Source organism: Chiloscyllium plagiosum, unplaced genomic scaffold (assembly GCF_037043375.1).
Source record: "Chiloscyllium plagiosum isolate Xiang-an unplaced genomic scaffold, Cpla_swu_hap1 HiC_scaffold_14, whole genome shotgun sequence".
Taxonomy (NCBI): Eukaryota; Metazoa; Chordata; class Chondrichthyes; order Orectolobiformes; family Hemiscylliidae; genus Chiloscyllium; species Chiloscyllium plagiosum.
Genome location: NW_028270152.1, coordinates 30,956,625 through 30,979,137, shown reverse-complemented (window position 1 = coordinate 30,979,137; position 22,513 = coordinate 30,956,625). Strand labels below are relative to the sequence as shown.

Genomic DNA, 22,513 nt, shown 5'->3' with positions numbered 1-22,513 from the left:
TGGCTAAGATGCAATTAATTACTTATAAAGAATACTTCTTTGTTCCTTGGAAGAAGGGGGGTGGGGGGGGGGGGGGGGGATGAAATTGGAAGGAAGTTAGGTTATTAAAGGTACTATCAGAATATGACATTTATTTGTCAATACCTCACGAACAGTGTACATGCCAAGTGTTCTCCTACTTTAGGAAAAGTGATCATGAAGAGTGCATCTTGGGTCTGGTTAGCTCTAATTGTCAACTATAGATGAAAAGGACACGTTCCTTGAGCTGATGGGATACTTTTCAAATATGTAGGAGCTTCAATGATGTCATCACAGCATGATCTGCTATTTTAACCAACAAGGAAGCAGCAGTAGGAAAACTCATTGGAACAGATGCCATGCCAGAACAAAAAAAGCTCGGTGAAGTCAAACTTATAGGTTTCTGGCACTATTGTAGTTCAGGAGTTGCTGGAGTTCTCCTCTGTTTCTCCACAATAAAGCATTGGGACTCTGTGACCTAAACTTCTTTCTGTCACCTGAGATACTCTTCCTAGAATTCCTACCTTGAACCTGCAATAGTGTCCTGGGTCCACAGTAATAATTTCATGTTGTCTAGTTTTAAAAGCCAAGCAGACATTAGCATATCAGCCACATGTCCCCAAAGTCATCAAACGGTTTATTAATGAGTTTTAGCTGTTAAATCAGCTACTGCTACTCCCGATACATAATTTATTCTGTTCCCATCTCAGAATTAAAATTCAGTCCTGTATATATACCTGCTTAGACATACTTTCTAGTTATTTTAGGCCAGTTAAATAGTTACCACATTGAGATAAGTCAGATTCCTTTTAGGTATATAACATTGCTTTCACAAGAGAAGTTTTCTCAAGGTTAATGGCTGTGGCAATTACTAAATGTCTACATCAAAAGAAAGCTGTCAAGGAGACAGGCCAGGTCTGGTACTAGTCTGCAAGCAGTTATTAAAACTTTCCATCCTTACCTCCCGCAGAAGACATCAAAGTCAAGCTGTAAACACAGCCTCCAAATAAGCATAATTAAATCTTTAAAGTAATGCTAAAGAATTTAGGAAGTGTAACATGTGTTGCTAATTTGTCACAGGATGTGGGATAATGCTCGTGCATTCTTTTTGATAAAAATCTGTATTTTTATTCCAGTTCAAATGAGAAGAACTCCAGCAGATCATAAAGGCAGCATTTTGACATTAATAGAATTGAAATTAGTGCCATTCAACAAAAATAATGCACTTCCCCAAAAAAAATTTGGCAGCTCCAAGGAGGATGAATAAATAAGACATGGTAATAATTGTTATTATAATACAGGTCCAAAGTTCTCCATTGCATATTTTTCAAAACCAGTAAGTTAAAATATAGAAATAATTATCTCATCTTCAGCATAAAATCATAACTAATATCCACCAAAAACAAATACTAGAACTATTCCACATAATGCACAATTCCTACAGAGAAAAATAAACAATAAATGATGAATAAAAACAGTAATTTTAGTTAGTTAGAAGAAAATGTTCTCCTTCAAAATAAGGCAATGATAGAAACCAGAAGACAACAAAGGAGACTGTCAACTGCATAAGCTTTAAAGCTACAGGGAAGTTAGAATTTTAATAACATATCTGTTCTATTATATAATTACTGTATGATTACCAGTGGTCACTCACCTGCAAGAAGCAGCCTCATATCCAGCTTTATTGCACCTGAGATATATTTTTCCAGCACTTTCTTTTTCTGACTTGGCTTCTTGGGTGCTTCATGTAAAATCTTGCTTTTGGACTTTGTTTTTGATTCAGCTGCAATGACATCTGGCCATGGTTAGGTTCAGTTAGAATCACGATATGCCTTTCCTAGACTACTTAAGAATAATTTAAAAAACTTACTCATTTATTAAAGGGAACAACAGAGAAAAATATTTTCAGTGTCAACTATTCTAGTGAGGTGAGGAATAGGGTGAGAAAGGAGTTGAATACGTGGCTACAGGGATGGTGCTGGAGGGAGGGTTTGGGTTTTTAGGTAATTGGAGCTCTTTCTGGGGTAGGTGGGACCTCTACAAGCAGGATGGTCTTCATCTAAACCAGAGGGGTACCAATATCCTGGGTGGGAAATTTGCTAAAGCTATTAAGGTGGATATAGCAGGGGAATGGGAACCAAAATTGTAGGACAGGCACAGAAGAGGATGAGAGTAGGGAGTTCCCAAATCAAGTATCTGGCACTGGCAAGCAAGAACCTGGTTTGAAGTGTGTGTATTTCAACACGAGGAGCATCCGAAATAAAGTGGGTGAACTGGCAGCGTGGGTTGGTACCTGGGACTTGGATGTTGTGGCCATTACGGAGATATGGATAGAGCAGAGACAGGAATGGCTGTTGCAGGTTCCGGGATTCAGATGTTTCAGTAAGAACAGAAAAGGTGGTAAAAGAGCGGGAGGCGTGGCATTATTGATCAGGGACAATATTACAGTTGTAGAAAGGATGTTTGGGGACTCGTTAACGGAGGTAGTATGGGCTGAAGTTAGAAACAGGAAAGGAGAAGTCACCATGCTGGGAGTTTTCTATAGGCCTCCGAATAGTCCCAGAGATGTAGAGGAAAGGATAGCAAAGATGATTCTCGATAGAAGTGAGCGAGGCAGGGTAGTTGTCATGGGGGACTTCAACTATCCAAATATTGACGGGGATCACTACAGTACGAGTACTATAGATGGGTCAGTTTTTGTCCATGTGTGCAGGAGGGCTTCCTAACACAGTATGTAGACAGGCCTACAAGGGGCAAAGCCACTTTAGATTTAGTGCTGGGTAATGAGCCTGGCCAGGTGTTAGATTTGTAAGTAGGTGAGCACTTTGGAGACAGCAATCACAATTCTGTCAGGTTTACTTTAGTGATGGAAAGGGATAGGTATACTCCTGGGGGAAGGGAAATTACGATGCAGTTAGGAAAGATTTAGGAAGCGTAGAATGGGGAAGGAAACTGCAGGGGATGAGCACATTAAAAATGTGGAGCTTATTCAAGGAAAAGCTCCTGTGTGTCCTCGATATGTATGTACCTGTCAGGCAGGGAGGAAGATATAGAATGCGTGAGCTGTGTTTTACTAAGGAAGTGGAATCCCTGGTCAAGAAAAAGAAGGCGGCTTATGTTAGGACAAAATGTGAAAACTCAGTTAAGACACTTGAGGGTTACAAGGAAGTCAGGAAAGACCTAAAAAGAGAGCTCAGAAGAGCCAGGAGGGGACATGAGAAGTTGTTGGCGGATAGGATCAGTGTTAACCCTAAGGCTTTCCATAGGTATGTCAGGAATAAAAGAATGACGAGTGTTAAATTAGGGCCAATCAAGGATAATAGCAGGAAGTTGTGTGTGGAGTCAGAGGAGATAGGGGAAGCACTAAATAAATATTTTTCGACAGTGTTCACTATAGAAAATGAAAATGTTGGCGAGGAAGATACAGAGATATTTGCATCTAGACTAGAAGAGATTGAGGTTCACAAGGACGAGGTACTAGAAATACTGCAGACAAGTCCCCTGGGCCGGATGGGATCTATCCTAGGATCCTCTGGGAAGCAAGGGAAGAGATTGCCAAGCCTTTGGCATTGATCTTCAAATCGTCATTGTCTACAGGAATAGTGCCCAAGGACTGGAGGATAGCAAATGTGGTTCCCTTGTTCAAAAAGGGTAGTAGAGACAATCCTGGTAATTACAGACCAGTGAGTCTCACTTCAGTTGTTCGTAAAGTGGTGGAAAAGGTTATAAGAGATAGGATTTATAACCATCTAGAAAAGAATAATCTGATCAGGGACAGTCAGCATGTTTTTGTGAAGGGTAGGTCGTGCCTAACGAATCTTATTGAGTTTTTTGACAAAGTGACCAAACAGGTAGATGAGAGTAAACCGGTTGATGTGGTGTATATAGATTTCAGCAAGGCATTCGATAAGGTTCCCCACAGTAGGCTATTATACAAAATGCGGAGGAATGGGATTGTGGGAGACATAGCAGTTTGGATCAGTATTTGGCTTGCTGAAAGAAAACAGAGGGTTGTAGTTGATGGAACATGTTCATCTTGGTGTCCAGTTACTAGCGGCATACCGCAAGGGTCGGTGTTGGGTCCACTGCTGTTCATCATTTTTATAAATGACCTGGATGAGGGCTTAGAAGGGTGGGTAAGTAAATTTGCGGACGACACTTAAGATCGGTGGAGTTGTGGATAATGATGAAGGATGTAGTAGGTTGCAGACAGACATAGATAGGATGCAGAGCTGGGCAGAGAGGTGGCAATTGGAGTTTAATGTGGACAAATGTGAGGTGATACACTTTGGACGGAGTAATCGGAATACAAAGTACTGGGCTAATGGTAAGATTCTTGGGAGTGCAGATGAGCAGACAGATCTCTGTGTCCATGTACACAGATCCCTGAAAGTTGCCACCCAGATTGACAGAGTTGTTAAGAAGGCATACAGTGTTTTGGCCTTTATTAATAGAGGGATTGAGTTCTGGAACCAGGAGGTTATGCTGCAGCTGTACAAAGTTCTGGTACGGCCACACTTGGAGTATTGTGTACAGTTCTGGTCACCGCATTATAAGAAGGATGTGGAAGCTTTGGAACGGGTACTAGGATGTTGCCTTGTATGGAAGAAATGTCTTATGAGGAAAGGCTGAGGGCCTTGAGGCTGTTCTCGTTACAGAGAAGAAGGTTGAGAGGTGACTTAATAGAGACATACAAGATAATCAGAGGGTTAGATAGGGTGGACAGGGAAAGCCTTTTTTCCAAGTATGGGGACGGCAAACACGAGGGGATACAACTTTAAAGTGAGGAGAGATAGGTATAAGACAGATGTCAGAGGTATTTTCTTTACTCAGTAGTACGGGTATGGAATGCTTTGCCTGCTGCAGTAGTAGATTCGCCAAGTTTAAGTGCATTTAAGTCGTCATTGGACAGGCATATGGACATATATAGAAGAGTGTAGGTGGGATGGGCTTCAGATTAGTATGACAGGGCGGCGCAACATCGAGGGCCGAAGGGCCTGTACTGCGCTGTAATGTTCTATGTTCCCTTTACTTTATAGAGTAGGGGAGAAAAAAAGTGTTGCACTGTATCTGTGATTCATTTGCATGGTAGAGGAGAGGTGTTATCAATCAGGTTTGGTGGGGATCTCCCTTGTTCGTTATCCTCTGATGTTCCTGGGTGAATGAGTATCCCAGAATGACTGTGAAACTGGTGCTGAATCACAGTATCCTTCAATGATGATCCCACACCATTTGAACGTTGGTGACATGGAAAACTTTCCTGTTCACATATGCTGTTGCCTGATCCTCTGTAGTCCTGTTAGCTGCTTGAGTGCAATTTATGATGGTGTCAACACAATATAGGCTGACTGCTGCTTCAAATTGCAGAGATGCACATCCATGAGAGATGTCCTGTATGATGCAACTGCAATTCCTAGATTGAAGGATCTGGGCAATGTCCCTAATGCTTGTGAACCTGAAAGGGGAAAATGTTAAGGATGGTGATGATATTGAGAGCACTGTCACAGTGTGACTGCATAGGCCAGGGACAGCCTCCATCTGCAATGCTCCTCAGAAAAATCCAAGACATGCTTTTCCATTTGAGGATCTTTGGGCCAAGGATACCATACTGAGGAACTCCTGCAGCAATGTCCTGCTTCTGAATTGACTGCCTTCCAACCACAACCATCTTTCTTTTCACTTCCAGCCATTAGACAGGTTACCCCACCCCACTGCAACCCCCACACCCCCCAAACCAGATTTCCTTTGATTCCAGTTTTGCTAAATTTCCTTGATGCCACACACTGTCCAATGCTGCTTTGATGTCAAGGACAGTTGCTTTCATCTCCCTTTTGAAGTTCAGTTATTTTAGCCTGGAGTTTATGGCCCTGATGGAACCCAAACCGATCCTCTGTGAACATTTTACAGCTTATCACATGCTGCTTGATAGCACAACTGATGAGTTCATCCATCATTTTACTGATGATTAAGAGTAGGCTAATGGGTTGCTAATCCAAGTTGGATTTATCCTGCCCTTCGTGGACAGACCATTTCTGGACAAATTTTCCACATTATCAGGTGATAAGAAAAGTGATAGAGAAAATTGTGAGATACGGAATGAAACACAACCACTTTGTGGTAGTATACAAAGACAGAACTAGGATGGTAATGATTATTTAAAGATAAGAAATTTGAAAGTGTATTTTAAAAATAGATTTCTGGAAGTGTGTTACAGGCAGTAACATATAAACTCAGCATTCCAATTGTTCTAATGGTCATGGTCAATTCCAAAATAATCCTTTGTTCTATTCACTTAAAATGCAGCTACTGTTTCCTTTAATCTTTACAGTTTCTTTCATTTAAATTGCCTAAATCTTTAACCGGTCAAGCTAAGTATAATTGATACTTGCAAGAACTAAAGGAAGAACTCTGAATGGGTCCGGCTCTCCAACTTTGAGCATCAAGAAAGACGTGCAACTTTCCAAATTTTAGAGCTTGGGTTCGGGTTTCACATGAATATAAATTTCAAACCAAATGCATACCCCTGAATTTCTACACTGTCAAATAGTAATATAAGTAAAAACAGAAGACTGACTCCACAAATCAACAAGGTATCAGATTCAATTTTCAAAAGTGAATTAGATATATTTTTTAAAAGAGGAAAACAGCAAGACTATGAGGACCAATCCTATTTCTGTGCCATAAGTCTTTATGATTTGAAGCAGACTTCACGTGATGGGAATAAATTCAATACTTTCCAGTTTTGATGAAAAAGGGCATTTTTCTTGAAGATTTCCAACTTGCACTCATCAAGATGCTCGTAATAACAACAATGGAAAGGAGAACAACATTTTATCCTGAATGTGAAAAGACAGCTGACTCATTGGAAATGGGCTCTAATTGACAGAGGGATTGCCATATGGAATGCACCAACTAGATGATGACTGACAATTAACTGCCGAGCTTTGTTTAATTTTAAATCAGGCACGTTAACACGGTGTGGCACACTTTCACATACTGGAAGCTATATAATAACACAGGACCCTATTTATTATAGACAGAATTAACAAATACACAACTGCACCCATTTCAGTTTATGAAAATAGGGCCATTTCTCAGGATACTGTTTTGACCAACCAGCATCAACCTGCCCTCTTTAAATTTAAAGAAAACTTATGAATATTCTGATGAATGCCAGATGAAAAGCTTCAACAAATGTATCTATTTTGAACAATATTCGAGGTATGTATTCATAACTATTCTGCACTTTATTCATGTGGAACCAATCTGTTCACAAACTTGGTCCCCGAAATGTGTTTCTGATCACTGAGATGATTCACTATATCACTAAGACTGTCTATTTCCACCTCCTCACCTGATTTTACTCCTGCCGTAACCTTCACTGATGTCTTTGTTACTTTCAGTATGGACCATTTCAAGGCAATCCTGGCTGCTCTTCCACACTCTACCCTCCATAAACTTGAGGTTGTCCAAAACTCTGCTGCTCATATCTTAACTTCCACCAAGTCATGTTCATCCTGTTGCTTGCTGACTTACTGTGATTCCCTGAAAGGGACAGCTTAACTTTAAAATTCACATCCTTGTTTAAAATCTGCTCATACTAATCTTTCTCTAATTATTAAATTTCCTGCAACTCCATAACCCCAAGGACTCTGCACTCTCTAATTCTGATACTAAACCTTTGTGTCCTTTAGTTGCAAGGAACTTAAGCTCTAAAATTCCCTCCCTAGAACTCACTAGCTCTCGATCTTGATTTTCTTTCTTTAAGATACACCTTAAAACCTACCTCTTTGACTAAACAGGAGCAAATTAAGCTTTACTTAATATCTCCTTTTGTAGCATGGTGTAATAATGTGTTTTATAACACCCCAGTAATTTCCCTTGGGACATTCTAGCAGTGTAGAGACCCCGTATAAGTTGTTTTGTCAATCCTAGGAACTAAAATTAGCTTTATACTTGTAGTTGGTCCTTTTCTTAATTGTACTTAATTTGCTTACTTGTGAAATGTGGAGATTGGTAAAGGTAACAAACTGGAAATAGTGAGAGCTTTGGGAAACAAAGCAAATCTCTGTACCCTAAACTCACTAAGGTGATTATTTTAACATCTGTTAGATTTTAGTTTGATAAACTATCATATGTCAAAGTGCAAATCTGTCAGTCAAAAAAAATGAAACCAGTGTTTCAACTAAAGTCAAGGCACAAAAATAGTAATATGGAACGATTTTGTGTTGAGAATTGGCAAGGCTATGATCAACATCATCTCTCATTGGCTTCCAGTTAGTATTTTTGCATTTGTTGAGATCATGTTGTTTTCTAATAGAATCTTTCCTTGAGGGAATTAGTTAAGTTTCTACAACAACTAGTTTTCTCTTTTAGCAAGATGTTTCAATTGCCTGTGGCATGTTTGACATAAAAGTGAGGATGTGTGCATTGTTAAACAGCACAGTTCATTTATTGCTGCTGGCCAATTTCCAAATGCCACAAGGATTTCTTTATCCAAGTAGTGCAAAATGTTCTTCTCAGAGTTTCAGCTTTTCAGATCCCAATACAATAAAGTAATAAAAGAAAGCTATTTTCCTCTCTACACATTCCTTTTTCATCTTGTCTTATATATTTGTTTTGTAGAAGCTTGCATGTTTGATGATTAATATCTCTTTGAACTCAGCAGTTACTATGTTGCCATTATATAGAAACTATTAAAGATTTTTAAGATATTTTTCATGTTGCCTATAGAGATTTTTCATGAATTACAACTGTCACTCACTTCTTTCTTGACTTTAAAATGGATGAATTCATGGCCAACAGCTACAGGGGAATATAGATAATTATTACATTTACTTGCCATTTTCAACAGTGCCATGGTAATCTGCTGTACTCACTAAGTCCTTTCTGAAATTGAATTTGTCTTGTAAGCTACAATACTGTAACAAATTTATGGAATGCATTTGAGACCATTATTTTCTGAGCAACATTATGAGTGACCAACCAGGGTACAGGCTACTTTAGAAAAAATATTGCAATAGAAACAATTAGTAAGTATACTGTAAAGAACCCTTTGGGAATGATCTTAATACGATAAGATTTCATGTTAATTTTCAGCGACATGATTAAATCCAAGACCAGTGTTTAAAACTCAAATAACACCAATTACAGGTATATGAGATGTAATTTGACTTTGGAAAAATTGAGAAACTAGATGCAAAGATAAAATCACCTCCAATGTTCCAAGTTAGCCTTTGGCTGACAGAAAGAAAGAGCACTTATTTCTTCTAGTTTAAAGAATATTAAACATATATCTTAAGCACTACTTAGTCTATACTAGGAACCTGTTTTGATTTTAAGACTGTACAATTGTGTGCTGCTGACTGCTTAACTCAGGGGAGCCCTCTGTCCCCCTGATCCACAATCAATGAATGTGCTTGTTGTGATTTTTGATTGTTTTTGATATGTTTCAAACTCATTCTGTTTCTCTCTGCTTACGAAAGAAATATGGTGCTGAGTGTCACTCAGTGACTTCCCCACTCACTTTTCCAGATAATGCTGACGGTCTCCTTTCGCCCACTATTAGGACACTAATCATTCAATTCCAGCTTAACTGAGTGTGCTGCAAAGGAGGCTGCTGAGTAAGATAAGGGCCCATGTTGTTAAAGGCAAGGGAGTGGTGTGGATAGAGGATTGGCAGTCTGGCAGAAAGCAGACAGTGTGGATAAAAGAGCCCTTCTCAGGATGGCAGCTGGTGACTAGTGGTGTTCTGCAGAGTCAATGTTGGGACCACAACTTTTCATTTTATGAATTACTGATCTAGATGAAGGAATTGAAGACATTCTGGCTAAGTTTGCAGATGATACAAAGACTGGTGGAGTGACAGGTAGTATTGAGGAGGCAGGGAGGCTGCAGAAAGATTTAGATAGGTAAGGAGAGTGAGCAAAAAACAAATGGCAGATGGAATATGATGTGGTCATTCACTTTGGCAGGTCATGCACTTTGGCAGGAAGAATAAAGGCATAGACTATTTTCTAAACGGGGAGAAAATTCAGATTTCTGAAGTGCAAAGGGAGTTAGGAGCCCTAGTCCAGGATTCTCTTAAGGTAAACTTGCAGGTTGAGTCAGTAGTTAGGAAGAAAAATATAATGTTGGCATTTATTTCGAGAAGACTAGAATATAAAAGCAGGGATGTACTTCTGAGGTTTTATAAGGCTCTGGTCAGACCACATTTAGAGTATTGTGAACAATTTTGGGTCCCATATCTCTGGAAGGAGGTCGTGGCCCTGGGACAGATCCAGAGAAGATTTGATAAAAATCCCAGAATTGAAAGGTTTAACACGTGAGGAATGTTTGAGGACTCTGGGTCTATCCTCAATGGAATTTAGAAGCATGAAGGAGGATCTAATTGAAACTTATAGAATACCAAATGGCCTGGACACAGCGGACATTGGGAAGGGGTTTCCATTAACAGGAGAGACTAAGATCCGTGGGCACAGCATTTGAGTAAAGGCAAGATCCTTTAGAACAAAGACGAGGAGAAACTTCTTCAGCCAGAGTGTGGTGAATCTATAAAAGTTATTGCCACAGAAGGCTGTGGATGCCAAGTCATTGAGTACATTCAAGACAATTATAGGTTCTTGATTGCCAATGGGATCAAAGGTTATGGGGAGAAAGTGGGAGAATGAGGTCGAGAAACTGATCAGCTACGATTGAATGGCAGAGCAGACTGGATATTACAATTGGCATAATTTCTGCTCCTATATCAAAACCAGAAATTGCTGGAAAAACTCAGCAGGTCTGGCAGTATCTGTGGGAAGAATGAAGAATCTGCAAACTTTCGAATATTCTCTACAAAGGGTGCAAGGGAAAAGCCACACAATTATAGGCTGGTCAGTCTGTCTTCAGTAATGAGTAAATCATTGGAATCAATACTGATAGAGACTTAGGCCTGAATTCATGAGGGATAGTCAGTACGGTTTTGTTAAGGGAAAGTAGGTCCTTACTAATCTAATTGAAGTTTTTGAGGAATTAGCAAAGAGGAATGATGAGAGAAGTGCAGGGGATGTTGCAAAAGGTTTTAGTAAGGCATTTGGCAAGATCCCACATGGCAAATGGGTCAGAAAAATAAAAGTCCATGGAATATAGGAATGTTGGAAGTTGGGCTAGTGACAGGACAAGAAGGGTATTTGGTGGTGAATTTATTTGTGCATGAAAAGGAATTTCTGATGGCATTCAGTAGGGGTCAGTGTTGGGTCTTGTGCTGTTTGTTGTGTATATTAATAATTTTGACTTAAATGTGGGAGACTCAACTGGGAAACATACACATTACACAAAAATTGGTGATGTAGTTGCTAGTGAAGAGAATAGCTGTCAACTCCAGAATGACATCAATGGCTTGGTTGAGGAGATGGAAAAATGGCGAATGGAATTTAATCCAGAGAAGTGTTTGGAAATGCATTTGGGAGGACAAACAAAGCTATGGAATACATAATAAACAGGAGGATGTTGAGATGGGTAGAGGTAGTGAGGGACCGTTGAGTGTGTGCCCAAAAGCCCTGAAGATAGCAGGACAGGTAGTTAAACAAAGTTTATGGAATGCTTCCTTTATTGGATGAAACACAAAATATAAAATCAGGGATGTAACATTGAAACTGATAAAACAATGGTTAGGCCACAGCTGGAATTATGTGTACAATTACAAGAACACAATTGCTCAGGAGAGAGTACAAAGCAAATTTACAAGAATGTTGTATTTGTCCTCTTTAAAAATCACTTTAGTCCACAAAGGTCTCATATTAAAATTCCAAAACCAAGACCCGTACAACCTAGAAGGACAAGGAGAAGCAGATGCATAGGAACATCACCATTTGCAAGATTCTCTTCAAGTCAAATGCCATTCTGATGTAGAACTATATTGCCATTCACACATTGTTACTGGGTCTATATCCTGGAAATCCCTTTGTTACAACATTGCCAGTATCCTTACATTCAAGGACTGCAGTGGTTCAAGGAGGCACCTCATCCCCACCTTCTCCAAGGTAATTAGGGAAGGGCAGTAAATACTCACCTAGCTTGAAAAGCCCACACCCCATAAACAATTAAAATAAATCAGACGTTGGAACTTGACTATCCATATTTACTATGTTTATCATCATCAGAATAGGTGCTGTATGTTTTTAAATAGTGCTGAACAGCATTAACTGGTACTAGCCTTCACAAAACCCCCCTGGAACCCCAACCAAGGCATGCAGTAACACTCAGTGGTACAATCACTATTGGGCTCCATGCTACTATCATAAACTGCAGGTTGCGTAATATTTGCATGGTGCTTGCATCACTTTGAATGAGTGCGGGTCAATTGTACATTTGAAAACCCAGCTTCTACTGACTTACAGAAATGCCCACCAGGTATTCCTCGTCCTGGTGCAAGACCCTAGTGCTTGTTTGAATATTCCTTAAGCTATTCTAAGATGTGCAAGTTAGATGGATTGGCCATGGTTAATTTCCCATAATCTCCAGGGATGTGCAGGCTAGGTGGATTAGCAATGGGGAATGCAGGGTTAGAGGGAAAGCGTAGCATGGTGAGTCTGGGTGTTGGGGGCTGGGGGGAGGGGGGAGGGGGGGGGGGGGGGAGGGGGGGCATGCTCTTTGGAGAATCAGTATGGACTTAATGTCCTGCTTCTACGCTGTAGGGATACTGTGATTATAGTGCTACAAGGAAAAGCAATAGCAAGTCAATGTATTACCAGACTGTTGCATTTTGTATGGATCCCAAAGTGTTAAACAGAAGAGAATATGAAGGAAAGGTCCTTTCAGTTTCCCTAAATTCAATGGTGAAAACTGTGTCTTGCAATTATGCTGATGGTGGTCTTTTAGTGAATGCTTGATATTTGGCAGGGCCTCCTCCTATACTGTTTGTTGACCTCCCTTTAGGGTGTCAGATTCTTGCGCAAGGAGAATGAAAGTGCCCTAGCCAAGTGTTTTTGACATACATGAACCTAATTACTATAGTGTAAATGATAACAGGAAGAAGCACTGTGTGGACCGGAAAAGGAGAAGACATTGTGGTGGTAGTAGTGGCATTTGAAGCACTAAATCAGAGCAGAAAGCAACTGAATTGAGGTTTGAAAGGGTCAAGGCAAAGGGAGACTTCTCCAGGGTTGTTCAGGAGGTAAGGAAGTTCTACCTTGGAGGTTTTAATAACCTGGTAAAGTTATTAAATATTTTCCATCTCTGCAGTCAGATCCTGGACAAATTGCTAATTGCTTTTTATGTCATATACATACTAATTTTCCATACTGTCCACCAACCATCTGCTTGAAAGAGATTCAACTTTCTTGTGCAAGTTCACAGAATCTCCCAGGCTGTATCTGAAAATCTTGCAGTCATCTTGGAAAGCATGCTGAACACAGAATGTTCCCTTCAGATCCACGGCACTTTTTTTCTGGTTTAGTCACAAACAACCCTTCTTTTACTTGTTAAGACCTATGACAACAAACATTTTCCATCTCTTATTTGCCAAGAGGACTGCAGGTGTTGGAGTGTTAGAGTTGAAAAGTGTAGTGCTGGAAAAAGCACAGCAAGTCAGGCAGCATCTGAGGAGCAGGCGGGGGGGGGTGGACATTTCAGGCATAAGCCCTTTATTCTGATATTTCGATGTTTTCTGACCTGCTGTGCTTTTTCCAGCGCCACACCTGTTCGAAGATGCATATGGGGAACTTGTTCTATATCAGCAGGTTACCTGAAACTATGAAGGGATGCAGAAATGCAGATTTCTCCCTTGCTGACTCCTCTCAGCAGTGGTCACTATAACCCTGTTCATCTTCCATCCACTCCCTGTTCGAGATGAAAATTACCCAGAGTCTTCTTTCAAATTAACTTAAATGACATGATATTACCTTCACTTACCTCCCGTTTCTGTTTTGAGAGAAACTCCCTTTGCAGATGGTGTTAAAGTCTTTTTTTTCTTCATTACTTTATTTTGTCTGAGGTGTGCACATGGTTCTTCCTCACTAAATAAGCAATCACATGACAAACTGTATGAAGTTACTAAAATTCAATATAGGTTTATTTATTGGAGATGAACTACTTTGTTGAATATTTATTGCACACTGCCATGATGCTTCAATTAACTATTGAACATTATATTGGACATTAGAAACAAATTTGTGTCAGACAGTTAAGCTAAATATCAAAAAAGGCTTCTTTTGAAACCAGAATATCAGGGCTGGGATTAATTGGGACATTTTAAAGAGGTCTTTTGAAAAAGTATAGCCTATTACTAATTCAGACAGCTTCTATAACACCCAGTCTTATATAATCTGTGGCAATGTTGCGACAAATCTCAAACAGTAGATATTACATATTAAATGTCTGTCCTCTGCTGAGTAATAGGAGAAACTATACAACTGGACCTTAACCATGTCGTTGCTTAACACAGGCACACTTGCCTTCCTACTTATGCTTAGCATAAAACAAAATACACTGTCATCTGCTTCCTGAAAGCTGGACGACAGAACATCAAACTGCCACAGTGGCAAAAATGAGTTCAGAAGGAATGGACCACTAAATTAATGTGAAGACCACCATGAAACACATCACAGCTCCTGACATCACGAGTTAAGCGAGAAGCTGATCATAAGTTATTTCAGATGGTCTACATAAAAGTCCTGGCACAATTCCTGCAAATATTCTGAACAATTACTTTAAGTATTTGTAAAGGCACAAACAATATTATTTAGCTTTTTGGCAGAATTTACAGTTGGCATTGGAGCTTTGAATTTTGTGGCATGCTCCATGGGATGGTCAACAGATGCCATACTGATACATGCAACTTCTGGTCATGCACGATGCCTAACCAAAACATAGGGCAGGTCCCAGAATACGTAAATGAAAGGGACTGCTCAAGTAATGGACAGGAAAAATAGAACACAGTGTACAATATAATGTAATATCAATCTAAAACCTACGGCATGTTCCGACTGCCTGAGTAGCAAACACACTATGCAAATTAATGGCCATGTCAGAAAGTAGATCTCAGACCATAAATCACAAGCACAGTATGCACATAGACCAAGGGCTTGGCCAAGCTAATTTCTCGATATGGGCCAGAGGCTACGTCCAACTACAATCCAGGGAATTGCCAACAATCAGTTCTTTAGGGCCATCACAAGCAACTAGGGGAATCATCAGTCAGGAAGCTGCAATAACAGACTGAGGGTCTGGTCAATATGTTTAGAGTCGGTTTGTTGAAGTCAGTCAGAGGTCTGGGACAAACGCGATCCTGGATTTTCATGCATTGATCACTAAAGGAGGGAGCAAGGTAGACTCTAGATGCAAAGGGAGGCTTATTGCCAAAAGGTGGTGGGTGCGGAGCAGAGCCACACGTTGAAGAGACAAGGATGGTTAGGGAAGAATAATCAAGCTTTAAGGGTGGAATATGAAATAGTATCGGAGGCATATTAGGCTCCTGGAGAGAGATTGATAGGCATGACCATCGTTGTGCCCTCCACAGAGGGGAGTGCACAAGACCATTAAGTGTAATGTTAGCACTTGGGAGCAAGGAGGAAAGTTAGGGGCAAAATTCAATGTGGTGGGTCTCCATACTACAGGTAGAAATAAATGCTACAGGTGGATGATCAACCACGATCTAGAATGGCAAACAAGGCTGCAAGGTCAACGCAGGCTCTCATATTCTTACATTCTTGTATAAAAGCCTTCAGAGAAAATCTCGCTGGTATTACTGGAAGTTCTGGGCTATAACACAAAGCATTAAGAAATGAGTTCTATCAACTCATACTTTTTAAAAAAAATTCTGGGTTGTCTTTAGCAAATTCTTTAACATATTGATTCTGAAACTGCTTGGCCATTACAGTAAGCTCCATTCATAATTTTGGCAGTGCTCTAGCAGAATGGCAATAAGCATTTGACAACACACCTACGAATTTCCAATACATTCAGCCAGCAACGGAGGCTCCACACCATCAGTACATATTTGTAATTCAGCAAAACATTAATCTCAAACATTAAGTGCTTCCCAGACATCTAAGGGATATGATGATTTTTGGTGCTGAGGCATATTCAGTGAAATGGCCTTTTCAAATCATCATTTGAATCATTGAGGCTGAGAATTTTTTTCTGCATACACCTCCAAGCATCACATAAAGCTAACTTTGACATAGTTTGTGCGAAGATTTGTAGCTCGGGTGCTCGTTGTTGTGGTTCTGTTCGCCGAGCTGGAAGTTTTTGTTGCAAGCATTTCTTCCCCTGGCTAGGCGACATCATCAGTGCTTGGGAGCCTCCTGCGAAGCGCTTCTTTGATGTTTCCTCCGGTGTTTATAGTGGTCTGTCCCTGCCGCTTCCGGTTGTCAGTTTCAGCTGTCCGCTGTAGTGGTTGGTATATTGGGTCCAGGTCGAGGTGTTTGTTGATGGAGTTTGTGGATGAATGCAATGCCTCTAGGAATTCCCTGGCTGTTCTCTGTCTGGCTTGCCCTATGATAGTAGTGTTGTCCCAGTCGAATTCATGTTGCTTGTTGTCTGCGTGTGTGTACCTATACAAGGTATTCGCCAAAAACGGATACCCGCGCAACTTCATCAACAGATGCCTAAGAGAAAGACCATGGAACGAGGACATACCACAACCAAAAGGACTAGCCACACTACCATACATCAGGAGCATCTCAGAAGTGACAGCCAGACTACTGCGACCCCTAGGACTCATAATGGCACACAAACCAACAGTCACGCTCAGACAACAACTCACCAGAACGAAGGACCCGATACCCAACATGAGCAAAACTAATGTAGTGTACAAAATACCATGCAAGGACTGCACAAAACACTATATAGGACAAACAGGAAGACAGCTAACAATCCGCATACATGAACATCAACTAGCCACGAAACGACACGACCAGCTATCCTTAGTAGCCACACACGCAGACAACAAGCAACATGAATTCGACTGGGACAACACTACTATCATAGGGCAAGCCAGACAGAGAACAGCCAGGGAATTCCTAGAGGCATGGCATTCATCCACAAACTCCATCAACAAACACATCAACCTGGACCCAATATACCAACCACTACAGCGGACAGCTGAAACGGACAACCGGAAGCGGCAGGGACAGACCACTATAAACACCGGAGGAAACATCAAAGAAGCGCTTCGTAGGAGGCTCCCAAGCACTGATGATGTCGCCTAGCCAGGGGACGAAACGTTTGCAACAAAAACTTCCAGCTCGGCGAACAGAACCACAATAACTTTGACATAGTTAATTTAAGAAAATAATAAAGAATCTATATCCAGGTACCAGTTATAGTACAGAAACACACATCAGACTTTATGTTGATATAGCTCACAGAGGACAGTATCTCATCATCAAGTCATCTTTTATTTATACATGGAGGGTCCTTGACACTGATCCAGCATCCTCAGAGCCACCTCTCAGAGTGAACAGAAACTCTGACACATCTGTACTTATCCGTCAGCCAGGGCTCCCTGATTGAACCAACTTAACAGCCCCAATCAGAGATCTCCTATTTTATGAGTTCTATCTGGCCGACCTTGTTACAATCACTACATATGTCACATTTTGAATATAGTTGATGTTTGTTCTTGTGTCTTTTGGTAATGGTCTCGGTTTGAAATCTCCCTCCTGTTACTTAGTGAGTACTGACATCAATTTACAATTAATAGTCTCTGAGCATAAATTACAGTTTGTCAGCCCATCATTTTGACAGTTCAACTGTAACGATATAATTTAATCCAGTTATCTTTGGTGAGAACAATGCTGTCAGTGCCAGCTAATCGTGGGAGGTGCTGCATCAGTCTCCTGGCAGCAGTAAATCTTTGTCTGATTAAGTTGGAGGACAGAGGGTGCTGACATAGGATTCCTGGCTACTGGTGGCAGTCTGTTAACTAATGAACCAATTATCCCAGAGCATACTGCAATTCGGTACTAACTCATTGATTAGCTGAGGTCATACAGCTTTCTCAAGCCTCTTGCAGGCCACAAGTTGCCACCAGCTTCCCAGGTAGTGCCCCTTGTTATCAGGCACTTTACAACATTCATGGTACCTGACCACTAATCAGTGGGGAAGAGGGTCACTGGAAACCACCTCTTGGCTGGACTCTGACTTCTTTACCCCAACCTCTTGTATGGTTCTAATCCCACACTCACTCATTTGGTGGATGCACTGTTGGCAATTGACACCAGTCCCAAAAGTACTGACAACAATAAGAAGCTTGGAGTGGCCAGTTACTCTCACTGTGCAGAATGTGTGTCATCAGGATCCTGAATCTCAGGGAAGGCCTCATAGTGGCACTTTATACCTTTGGGCCTCCTTCATGAAACTAATAGAGGTTCCCCACTGGCTCCATGATCTGTGGGCAAGATCCCTATAGGGCCTATCAAATCCCACCCTGTGAGTGTAAAACATCTAAAGCCAAGCCCAAAGTACTGTGGTAGTAAAACACAGTGCAACTGTCTGTAAGACAAACAAAGTTCATTTCAATATTTGATTATTTTTTCATGGGGATAAAGAAATTGGTCTTTGGTGTCTTTATTGTCCAATACACATTTAACAATAGCCTTTAAAGAAAGTGAATGGCTAGTTTACCTTTGTTGTTGTTGAACATGACCGGCAGTTTCTAAATGCTCAAGATTGGCTTGGTCTGATGAGGTGACAGGACCTGTGTAGCATCAATGAAAGAATAGAGGGAAAAAGAATCAATACACTTAAAAAAAAGTGTTCAAAATAACATGATTAACAACAGCTACCAGATACAGGCGGTCATAGAAAAGCTGAAGGATGTATAGGCCTGAGGACAGAGGCTATACAAAGAACCAGAAGGCATCAGAAGAACGAAGGCAGTATTTTTAGAACATCAGCAGAGAGAGCTGCCATCTGGGAATGCTCAAAGAGGGAATCTGGAAGAAAAAGTCTGAGGTTAAGAAGCAGTCAGTCAGGCTGAGCCTTGAATATCTGATACCACTTAATAGGGCAGGGTTGGATGGAGCTGGAATGTGGGTTTGTCACTTCTCTGTGAGGGGCATAGATCTACTGCACTGGGGAAATTACTGACATTTGGAAGCACTTGGACTTAGCCTAGGCTTTAGAAGTATTCAAAGATATGAAGAAGAATTGGAATCTTGAGGTTTAGCAGCAAGTGGAAAACTGGAAATTGACAGCAAAGTAGGGAGTCCTACATTTTTAAATTACTGGAAGAGCAGGTCATTGAGTTTAACAGCGCATGCCCAAACAGCATGTTTGGGCTTTGAAGCAGTTGATGGAGATTCCTGGTGCATGCTGGTACTAGAGAAGGTAATAGTTCAGTAAGACACCTTATATTAAAATGCGGAGGCATAAGGAAAAAAACTACTATGGTTTCTACACACAGACTAACACAGAAATAATACTGACAGGTAAATGTCTCAGCTGGAGCATACGGTCTGCAATGTGACAATAAAAGCAAATACAGATCAAATAATATTAGCAATAATTCTGTTACATGTTGAGCTTCAACTTTCACCAAAAAAGAAAAGCTCAAAATTTAGAAGTTCAAAACAACATCTCAAATTAAGTATTCCAAATCCACAACCAAGTTTTCTGTAACAAGGGAAGGGTTGAGAAGGAAATCTTTTTCAGGATTTACAATGTAAGAAAGGCAACACTATAAATATGCCAATCTTTACTCAGATTATTTTACCAAAGGTTTTAGTTCCATAAATGTTTTTAACCAGCATATTTTGAGATGGATAAAAAGGTGTCACCTCAAACCACAGTATTAAATCTTTGAAATAACTTTATTTGGTCAATATTTTCCCTCACTACTTAATGATAATGTCTCAAAGCATCAGGAATTCTAATCTCATGATTGAAAAGTCAGGTTTCCTGCTGCAATTATTATCTAGCTTTAAATCCTTTCAGAACTTTGTGAATTTGGTAGCTCTGCACACTTCTTAGGGTATCTGCAGGGATGCCAGCTGCTCCTGTTACAGCCAGCTCTGAATGCCATCTTGTGAAGGGTAGCAGGAGTGCTCCTACCAGATTACTGCCATCCTGAGTCTCTGTCCTGCCCATCCTCTCATTTCTCCCCTCCTCTGGCCTCCAATCCACATCCATACAATCTCCTAATGTCTTGTTCTTACACAATCGTCTGTCACATCCAATGGTCTCTGTCCAGATTGTCCTCCTAACCTAATGCTGTACAAGTAATGACAGACCATGATTTCCTCAGCATCTTCTGACAGCCCATGCAACGTTGGCTCTACCATAATGACGTACCAGGCACAGTGTCAGAGCCTTAAAAATTACAACACCTGGATTTGATAGCTGCTGTGTGGTGCAGAATAATGCCAACAAAACAGGTTCAATCCCAGTGATGGTTGAAATAGTTTTTGGGCCCTAGCTCCTTGCCTTGCCCGATGTGATTTCATGGCATAAGAAACTCTCAGACAACAAAGACACAACATGGAGAGAAAGAGAGAGAATAAGGTGTCTAATGGATGGATCTCCTATTGCTTTTGCTCATTGCTTGATTCACCACATTTCACAATGTAGGGATTCTTTCCACCACATTCTAGCAATAGGTGTAGAATATCACATAACACAATTTATTATTCTGCTACTAAAAGTAGAGCTCTATACACTTGCACACACAAAACCTGTGAATGTTTGAAGAGGTTTTCCCAATTCATGCTGGACATTCTGTGAAAAACATACTTGTCCAGAGTTTCTGCAAATTTGCCAAATGTGCAGCAGACAATCAAGATATAAGCTACAGAAATTCTCTCTCATTTAGACAATTTCTGTAAATGCTTCTCAATTAAGTGTAATCGCTTTTCAGATTACAAGTCAGTATTAGGTCTGGTTGGAGATCCTTGGAGGTTTCATCACATGAACTTACAATTCCAAGTACTCTGCCCAGTAATATACCATCTTTTTCTGATATTTTTTAACTAATCATCATAATTGTTTAAGGCCTTTCTTTAAGGAAAAGTTATTTTTTCACTGTCCCAATTTTTTCTCACAGTTGCTTGGAATAGTACTGAAGATTAACCTCCAATTTCTGGAAAACAGGGGACAATCCAAAAGGTTTGACAATCTTAAGTTAGTGTCCTTATTTTCTAGTCCCTTTTTAAACTATGAAAGATAATGTCAAATAAGGAGCTAAAGTATTCCGATTCCAATATTTTCCTTTTCTGGAAGAGTACCCATTCTGAATGTGTATTAGTGTAACAGAGATGAAGATTTTTAAAAAAAACTTTGTCAGCAACTGCGCCTGGAACAGACATTGGAAAGAAGATTTGTTAGAAACAAAATAGCAAAATTTCACCCAAGTGTGGGAGAAAGCATGTTAGGTGGTAACTAACATGCCACTCCCACTGGTCAGAGAAGTCACAATCACACTGATGGGCGAGCAAAGGAATGTATCTCACCCTATCACAGCCTTCAACACTGGGGATTCTGGTTGCCAGCCTCTCTTCTAGGTCCTAAAATCTACTGGTTGAGGCCTACTCCTCTGGGAATCCAATGGTGAGAAGCTGAATGCCACTGTTCTTCTTGGGGGGTTGGGTATTGCTAGGGACGTGAGGGGACGGTCAGCGATATTGGAAATAGAGTGGCTTCAGACGCCATGCCCTTGCCTGCCATCTGTGCTTCCAATGGTCCTAATGATGACTAACTGAAGATGTCCTTTAACTACCACCGTTTCTGTCTGCAGGGGGAGGTAGGTGACTGGGAAGATGACAAGCTGAGACTTTTAAGTGGCCATTGAGTACTAAAGGACTTAATTGATGGCAAATCAAGAAAATTGCCCATGGACCTTCTTACCCAGCACTTAATTGCTAGTGTGGCATGTACAGGAGTGTTGCTGTTATCAACTTGCCCAATATCTCCCTTTCTCACCACCTTTCTTGTTCCCTCTGGATAGGAGAAAACCACATCTTCTGAACTTCATCCCAAGATTCAAAGATGATGATTGTGGAATTGTATATGTTTAAGCAATGCAGGAATGTGGCATTGGAATATTAGCAGGGGACTAATAATCCAGAAACCCAGACTAATGTTCTGAAACATGTGTCTGAATCCCACCATAGTAGATTGTGCAATTTGAATTCAATAAAAATTTGGAATTATGAACTTACTATCAATTGACATAAGCAACCATCAGTTCATTAATGTTCTTAAAGAAAAGATATCTGCCAACCTTACCTAATCTGGTGTACTTGTAACTCCAGACCCACAGCAATATTGTTGAGTCTTAACTGCCCTCTGCACAATTAAGGATAAACTTTAAATGCTCACCAAACCAGTAATGCCCACAACCCATGAATGATCAAAAAATGCAATATGTATTTTAAATTAGGTGGTAATTGTGTTTGTTCATTTTCAATTAATCCTAACTTTGCCAATGTAGTTTATAACTACCAAAATCTACTTTCCAGAATCCTTTAATAACATTGGTTATGAGATTTTCTTTTGTCTCCAATATCAACTCGAA

General features: G+C 40.4%; 1 protein-coding gene across 4 annotated transcripts in view; it reads right to left on the bottom strand.

The window, feature by feature from the left end:
* cfap92 (cilia and flagella associated protein 92 (putative)) overlaps positions 1-22,513 on the bottom strand; it is a 92,558-nt gene that overhangs the window by 43,856 nt on the left and 26,189 nt on the right. For 3 of the 4 annotated variants that reach the window (XM_087994262.1, XM_087994261.1, XM_087994260.1), the window contains 3 exons: positions 18,628-18,700; positions 13,912-14,015; positions 1,673-1,813 (listed from right to left, as the gene is read on the bottom strand). In XM_087994262.1, the coding sequence (XP_087850388.1) occupies positions 1,673-1,813; positions 13,912-14,015; positions 18,628-18,700 (318 nt within the window). The remainder of the gene's footprint in view (positions 1-1,672; positions 1,814-13,911; positions 14,016-18,627; positions 18,701-22,513) is intronic. The other variant, XM_087994263.1, reaches the window with a different exon arrangement.